Below are 8689 nucleotides of genomic sequence, written 5' to 3'. Positions count from 1 at the left end.
ACTGCTGTCCTGGCCAGAGGTGCCACTAAGCCAGAAGAAAGACCCAGGGGAGTGTACACTGCTGCTTGACCCATGGCTCAAGATGGACTGCCAAAAATGTATTCACATCCTCCAACAGAAAGCAGTAAGATACCAGCTGAGGCAACCGTTTTCTTTGGGGCTGACAACACTATTCCTAGATCAGAAACAACTATCACATCAGAAGGAGATCACGTTACTTCAGCAAATGATTGTATGCTAGAAAGTGATTTTTCACCAACTACAGGCAATAAGACTGCATCTACAAAGGAAAAACAAAAATCAGAAGATGAAGTTGAGACCCACATTAAGTCAACAGCTCCTCTGGAGAGAGAAATGACCACTCCCACTGGCGCTACAAACTCCACAGCTAAGGAGTATAATGCTGAAAGTTTCATTCCAGTGAACATTGGCAAGATTTCATCCCCAGTTGCTACTGTTTCGTTAATAGATTTCTCCACTATAGCAAAAGAAGATATCCTGTTGGCTACCGCTGATGGTGGGGCCAAAGACCCCACAAAGCCAGCTGAAGGCTCCGGCACCCTGGCAGAGAGCACTGGCAGCCCTGTTTCTGCAGCTGAGAAAGGGGAGACTGATGTTAACAACTGTAGTTCCTCCCTCAAACCCGCTGACTCCTTCATTCCTGAGGATGAAGTCGCCCCCTCCACTGAAGACGACTTCCCCACGATTCCCGACATAACAGCCCTCGCAGAAGAGAAGATAACTGAAGTTGACCTCATAGCCTCCCAGGACGACCCCAAGGCTGTGGTTACCCCAAGTGACACTGATGAGGAGAAGCTCATCACTGTGTTTGAACTGACCACCTCTGCTGAGAAAGACAAAGGTGACCTGGAAGAGACTCTAAGCGATGAGGAGGCCACCGACGAAGTCAGCGCTTGGATGCAGGAACACACAATAAAGGAAGCAGAGAGCAATTCTGTTTTGCTTACCGCCGCTGAGTCCAGGTATGACTTTAGTGTCCCTTTGTCGGCAGCTGTGAAGGTCACAGAAGAGTCAACTGCTGACACCACAGAAGATTTGCCTGAAAACAATACAACAGAATCTGTGCCCGAGGACACCGAGCTGCTTTCCGACCCTCCAAACTACGAAGAAGACACCTCCACAGCCGAGACGGGCATCTTTAAACTATTGAAAGAAGACCCAGACGAGCTCATGATGTGAAAGCAGGAAAAGGGGCCACACGCAGAGCTGCACAGTAACCTGGAAGCCAGTTCACACCTGCAAGAAGGCTTTTCAGCCAGCAAAACCTTTCAAGAATGTAGCCATTAAGGCAAGTATTAGACTTAGCAAGTTCAGATGCATATGATCAGGGGTCCTATAGCAGAATGTATCTTGCAGACGTTTTAAACACCAGCTGCATAAGAGCTTCCCCAGTGTCGTGAAAGTTTAGTGATCTAACAGTTACTTGTTTTAATGAAAATATCCGATACGGGAGACAGCACTGAAGGAGGCCACTTCCTGGAGTGATGTATGCCATTTTAGCTAAGCCTCAATGTTATATTTTAATGAGAATTAAGGATATAAAGGAAATCAAATTAACATCGTAAAATTATTGTAGTACTGAAAGATATCACAAACAATTTTCTTCAGTGGTGTCCCACCAGTGAGTCTCTTCTATTTAAAAAACATATTTGCAAATCTCACTATATAAAAATTAAACCTGTTTAGTAACTGTTTAATATTCACGTGTAAGAAACAAGATAGGGCTCTGGTCTTATACTGAATGAAATTAAAACAGTGACATTTCACAAATGTGTTCAGTTGTGTGTGAAATACCTTTAGTATAAAAATCAATTTAATATTCTTTATGTTAATATCCATATCCTGAATTTTTGTCATTTTTTCAGGTCCTAACACTGAATACTGTACTCATCTTATGTGCTTGGTTAGCAATTCGAGGTCATATATCTTCATTCTTTTTGGACACAGACTTGTTAAGTGGGTCTGTTTTCACTTCGCTGATTTCAATAAATCATTCGACAGCAGCTTATTCACTGTGTGCTGGTGTGTTTGATATTCTAGTACTTAACTCGTAAGATATAGGTAAATTAAAATTCACTTGGTACATGTGTGCGTACATAATGTTTACAGTCCTTATGTGGAGTTGGTTCATGTACAGAACACATCTTAATTCCTTTTTCATCCCTTTTCCCTCCTTTCCTTCTCCCCTCTACACATCTCTTAACCCCCCCCTTCCCTCTTTATGACCTTGTGGATTCCTTGTATGGCAGTGGTACGTGTACATAACATACCCAACTCCTTCTTTCAATCCCCTGTCCTTCCCCTCTCTCCCCCCGCTCCCTCTCTTGATCCCCTTCTCCTCTCGGAATGATCTCCCTACCTCCCATTATCTAGTTTTTATTTTGTTTTTAATTTTTAATCTGGATTTCTCATCTAAGAGAAACCAAGAGATGGTTCAACTTGTGTGTCTGATTTATCTCACTTGACATTATGATCTCAAGGAGCATCCACTGTCCAAATGACTCTAGTTCACTGCTCTGTATGGCGGAGTAGTGCTCCACCGTGTGTAAATATTACATTTTTTTGTCCATTCAGTTGTTGATGGACATATAAGCCACTTCCAATATTTACCTGTTATGAGTTAAATTTTTGTTCAAAGAAAAACTTAGCTCTAATAACCAAAAGTAGAATCATTCCATATTCATAATCTTATTATATTAAGAAAGAGAAAGGAAAAACCAAAACACTGGCTAAATAGTAAACATGCAAGAGAGGAGCAGTACAGAGATTTGTATCATTATATAGAATATGAACTAGAATAATGACAGCAGTGCATTGAAACTCAGAAACACATTATAACACAAAAATTTGATACAAGACAAAATGAACAACAAACCAAGGGATATCATAATTAATCTTGCTCAAACAAGCAAATATTTGGGAAAAATTAAGTTGGAGCACTATTTAAAACATTCCTGTAAAGTATTTATCCATGGGTCAATAAAACTATACAAAAATGGCTGTATATCTATCCAACAGATCTGAGAAATATAAACATATAAGAAAAACTCACTAATTTGATACCATCAATAATTAAAATTATATCCAAAAATAAATTTTTATTATACATGACAGTGAAAAGATTATATTATTGTTGATAGCCCCTACAGGCAAACATTTTACATGGGCAGTAGAGATAAACAAATAACTGATGGACAAATTATCAATCAACACATAAAAAATATCGAATTATCAAATTCAAGAAAATATAACTAAAGCTATTGCATACAGTTTAGCCATCTGGCAATTGGCAATGATCATTTAAAAATATTCATTACCTACTAATTTTCTAATCTTCCTCCAAATTTCTTCAACCTTTTTGTAAAACTGGAAGTCAATTAGGCCATATATATATAGATAGATAGATAGATAGATAGATATATTATTAGAGACATTTGATCTTAGCTATTCTACAGATTTTATCTCTTAAGAATTTTTTTTAAATCAGACATCATGAAATAGCTGTTATTGCACTTTTAATACAGATCAGAAATATTTAGATTTAGAATTGTATTCAACTTCATGCTAACCCTGGGAGGACATAATTATTTTAAAGTTGGTACTTGCCTGAAATTTGGTTGTCTATAAAAGACAAGGTTTTGAATATGCAATTCTTGAGATAATGGAATAGGCAGAGACTTGATTCTCAATTATAATAAACAGAAAGGAGCAACAGTCATACAGTGAATGTTCACCTGGAACACTCACATTTTATAGATTACCAAAGTGAACCAGAGAGACCTCACTGCACCAACATAACCACACTAGTGTGTGGCAAAGCACAGCTCTGCTGATCTGCACAACACCCAAGCCCAAGTTACCGGTCACACTGCTCTGTGTGGACAGTGAATCATTTTGTCTTAACACAGCTGCCCTTCTTTCTTCAACCCCACCCCTTGATCAGCCTCCCCACTCTCCTATAGCTGGTCCTCTCACTTCTGGTCTTGCACCCTACAAATTACACCTACCCCTCAGCACTCATTTCCTCTCTAGAGCCTTTTACTTGCTACCCTACCTCAATGTCACATCCCTTAGCAAGTCACACAATTCCCTACATCTTTTCCCCTACCTATAACCCACAGTGCATCTGTCCTGTCTTCACTCACTATGCTCTGTAGGAAGATTTAGCAACAAGACTGAAAAGAGACCACACTCAAAGAGCAAAAGAGCACCTAGCACATAGTATGCACTCAATAAACTGTTGTAAATGAATGCATGAAGAAGTAAATAATGGTTTTTTAATGCTAACATTAAAGTATTACTCATCTTCCTTCCAACTCTCTCCTGCTATAAATTGTGCTCCAGATTTTTCTGTACCACTGACCTTCCCCTTTCACACACACACACACACACACATGCACGCACATGCACATGCACATGTGTGATTTAAGTGAGATAGACTCCACTCTCAACTCCAACAATGAGCTAAACCCTCTGTGGCCAAGACGCCTTGACAGTCATTCAGGAGGAAGCACATCAGTCAGTCAGGGGAAGGAGGCTAAGGCATTTTGGGGTATAGGAGGTGTCTGGGAAATAAATACCTGAAAAGAACTTAGTCTGAAAGCACTTAGTGCCTGAAGTTGCCAACTCAAGATATCTTAAATCCCCCTGTCTTTCTTCACTGTGCTTAGCACCCCTTGCACTTTCAAACACAATCATTTGTCCACACTCACCTTTTCATGCACTACGTTTTCTAGCTACCTAAGCAGGGTGATCTGATTTTTATCCCACTATATACAGTCTGCAGTCACACCGCCTATATTACATAGGCAGATAGCAACTTAGGATGATTCTACTTATGATTTTTCTGCTTATGGTGGTGTGAAAAAATATGCACTGAATAGAAACCATACTTTAAATTTTGAATTTTAATCTTGTTTTATCCCCTTTCTCATTGCTGGGACAAACTACCTGACACTCCTAAAGTTGGGGAGGTTCATTTGGCTTGTAGTTGCAGGAAGCCAGTCCATGGTCGGCTGGCTCCAAGGCAGAAGCTCGCAGCAAAGGAGTACGGAGGAGCAAACCTGCTAAGTTCATGGCAGCTGGAAGCAGAATAAGAGACCCAAAAATCACACCCCCATGACCCACCAGACACACCCAGAGTGTGCTTTCCTGAAACCCTAGGCAGCTTCCATGCCCATCAAGTTGGCAGTTGAGCTTAATCACCATAGATCTTTGCCTAGCTGACGACATGCAGTGTGATACTCTCTCACAATGGATGGAGTGGCAGCAAATGACAAGTTCCACTCATCTACGCATTTCCAGGGGTGTACTCTCGTCACTGTGCTGCTAAGCTATGACTGCTCCAAAGATAGGTAGCATATGTATGTTAAATGTAGTCTTTGTGGTATTTTCAGTTTATGATGGAATGTAATTCTAACTTAAGGCAAGGAACATCTGTGTTGTGTTCTTTTTATAAAAGACACGTGTGTGACAAGACATTTCTATCTACAATGTATTAGACACCTTTGTTGTTGCTAAGAAACAATACCCAACACCTACAAAGAAAAAAGTTTCAAAAGAAAAGATTCTTTTTTTTTTCACATTGCTGAGACAAATTACCTGATACTCGGGGGCACTCGAGACCCACACGACTACAAAGAGATCAGAAAAACAATCAAACTATATCACAGTTTATCTGAGTCAGGCGTCACTGGAGAAAAGAACAAAGCGGGAAACACAGGCAGGAAGAGGCGTGGTCTGGAAACTGAGGTAAGAGTTGATGCTGGTGGTGCTAAGTCTGAGATCCACAGAGCAAGTCACAGTTCTGTTTTGTGGTCTTCAGGAACAGTTTGTTCTTTCTCAAGGTTTTTGGTATTTGTTTTAAAAGCCTTCAACTCCTTACAAGATATTTTCTCACATTATGGAGAGCAATCTATTGCTAGTCACACCCCCACAAAATCAATCAATCCATCAGTCCTACACTATAACATGTAGAATAGTAGTTGACCAAACAGTAGCCTTGGAAACATGGCACATAAAATTATGCAATTAATCACACACCATGAATAGAAATATACTTAAAATCTTACATACCTGGTGGCCTATGTTCTCTGAGCTAGTTTCACTGAAATGAATGAATCTACTAGTTGACAGAAACACACAAAAAACTTGTAGAATCTCATAGCTGATTCACTATAATAGTTACTCAGAAACTCTCTCAACAGAAGTTAAAATACTGAAAAGTACCTTGGTTGTAGGTAAAGTAAAAGTAGTAGAATCAAATATATCTAGTTTTAAATACTAGATCTTGAAACTATAAGAAAATCACTTATTTTATCAAATCAGTCTCTTCATATACAAAATACTATCTAGGTAAAAGCACGTGGGTCTGTATCTATGTCCCTATTTAGATTTTCAGTTGTTCTTATTCTAATTCACTGTCCTTAAAAAAGGTGTTAAAAAATAAATGATATGAATAAATTGAAAAGGAAACGTATCTAGTGCCCTCCAACTCACCTTTTGAATAAAGTCTAAAGGTTCTCCTCTGCTCTTTAATGTATGGCAGTGTGAATTAATGCCAAGCGGATATGCCGTTGTTAACAGCAAGCCTGAAAGAAGAGCATAATAAATGAGATTACAGCAGGCCTCCCATGGGATGTTTTCCTCTCTTTCTGATTATGAGCACTTTTGTGGCAACCAAGATTTATTGATGTCAAAACAAACGTCAAATCACAATGTTCATATTTTGTATTCTACAATAACTGGCTCATGTCTTGTGACAAAATCATCCAAAATTCTGTGTAATAAAGGATTATGAATCTGGTGATAAAAGACACATGGTAAAGGCGTAGAAATCATTTATCAATCAATTTTTTCTCATTTTTGTCAAGAAAAGAGCACAGTGTTTAAATTGATTTTTAAGCTGACTTCAGTACTGTTTGAGTTAATGTTATAATCATTAAAAATTCCAAAAATGAAGTATTTTACCTGAAAAAGCTAAAAATGAACATAAAAGAAGCTATAATCTTTGTATATTTTCTATTACTTCACAGCCCACGTTAGCACAAAACAGTAAATCATTTCACTGAAAAAAGCATAGTTAATCACGACAATATTCACTAGGCCTAGGCTTTGTACCAGCTGTAATAATTATCACTTGCCAGTAAAATGATAAGAAAATGTATCAGATAAAGGAAAGAAGTTGGCTCAAGCATTGCATTTAATTTATAAATGATAAACCATCCTTTTCTGATGCATACCTAATTAGGCATGAGGTTTCCAAGAAACATGGAAAGGACAAATGTCAGCTTTTGAGGATTATAAAACTTGTTTGTTTATGTTCCAGGAAATAGTTTGGATTAGCAGAAAAGAAAATGCTAAAATAATAGTAATAATTTTCTTAGCAAAATAAAAGTGATAAAAGAAAGGCTCTTCATAAGGCATGAATCCCCTGTGCTTGTCCTCCAAGCCTGTGGACCTCAGAAGCTGAGCAAGACCTGACTGCTAAACGTGCAGAAGGAGGACCCCTGGTATGGTGTGATTTTGAAATTTTCAATTTTCTTAAGCTGGGAGTGGAGCTCGGGATAGAGTGCTGGTTAAGTACGTGCAAGGTCCTAGATTCAATCCGTGGCATGGAGAAAAATTATTTAGATTTGGATATGTCTATTTTCTATTTAGCGGAAGGACTGAAAATCTCTAAATCTGCTTACATAGAATTCCACAGAGTTCTAAGAGACAAGAGTTTTAAATGCATGAGGAGAAAAAAAGAAATGTTTATCAAGTTCTCAGCTTATACATTTTATCCTACTTTCTCATAAAATGGGGATAATTTTAGCAAAAATGGCAATAAAAAGAGCTTGTCTGGAATCCCAGACACCTCTAAAGTGGTTATATATAAACATACATCTTAGTTTTATACTAAAATTAAAATGTTCTCAGGTGTAGAGTAGTCAGTTTTATTAAATTACACAAGAAATCATTGGGTTGCTTATTTTATTAGTTGATTATGTACATCCTTCTTACCACTTTTATTATAAAGGGAAGGCAAAGAAATATCAAAAAATGTCATATTTTGCCCAAGATAATGACCTTCCTGTGATGCAGAGGCACTTATGAATTTGGTTTGCTATTGTTATTCTTAGAACATTAAAGTCTGACCCCTTTATCAAATAAACAAATTGCTCACTCTATTTTTTAAAAATAGATAGACCTCTGATCTGCTTGGCAATAGGACCAAGATTTCCCAAAGGCAGCTTGATTTTTGTGACCACTCCTCAGCTGTCTTCCCTCAGAGCCTCGTACAGAGATGCCCAGGAGTAAACTGACCATTAAAATTAGTAATTCTTCATCAGTTATGTTGTTTTCATGATGTTTTTGATGTTTTAATTTAAAGATTAGAAATCTGTCAGCCACTTTTCTTTACAAAGAAAGAATTAGTTACGTGAATGTTAGCAAAAACTTATTTCTTGTTAAATGATTGCAAATTATTAACAAAGTATAATTTTATGACAGACTTCAGACAAGTACAGTTACAGAATTGAGGGGCTTTTGCATAATGAGAATCACAATAAAATAAAATTAAAACTTTAGCAGGAGCAACAAACTCTTAAAATAATAATACTGATGAAAAATTAATATAGATATTATATATATATATATATATATATATATATATATAAAGGTACAA

At 37.6% G+C, this 8689-nt stretch overlaps 2 protein-coding genes across 2 annotated transcripts in view; both read left to right on the top strand.

The window, feature by feature from the left end:
- Positions 1 to 1309, top strand: Cabs1 (calcium-binding protein, spermatid-specific 1). Its single transcript, XM_013518486.1, has one exon. It carries the CDS (start codon positions 73 to 75, stop codon positions 1198 to 1200), a length of 1128 nt encoding a protein of 375 aa, XP_013373940.1. The 5' UTR covers positions 1 to 72; the 3' UTR covers positions 1201 to 1309.
- A 6137-nt stretch (positions 1310 to 7446) lies between these two features.
- LOC102026169 (ice-structuring glycoprotein-like) overlaps positions 7447 to 8689 on the top strand; it is a 7699-nt gene continuing 6456 nt past the window's right edge. Inside the window, exon 1 of the mRNA XM_005392788.1 lies at positions 7447 to 7532. The gene's annotated coding sequence lies outside the window, so the exon portion shown is untranslated. The remainder of the gene's footprint in view (positions 7533 to 8689) is intronic.

The sequence above is a fragment of the Chinchilla lanigera genome, unplaced genomic scaffold (genome assembly GCF_000276665.1).
Source record: "Chinchilla lanigera isolate Chin_1 unplaced genomic scaffold, ChiLan1.0 scaffold00046, whole genome shotgun sequence".
Classification (NCBI taxonomy): Eukaryota; Metazoa; Chordata; class Mammalia; order Rodentia; family Chinchillidae; genus Chinchilla; species Chinchilla lanigera.
The sequence above is the reverse complement of the archived record's forward strand: the minus strand, read 5'-3'. Positions and strand labels throughout refer to the sequence as shown.

Excerpts from the sequence above, each read along its gene's own strand:
- Cabs1 (XM_013518486.1), top strand. The coding sequence starts at position 73 with ATGGCTCAAGATGGACTGCCAAAAATGTATTCACATCCTCCAACAGAA.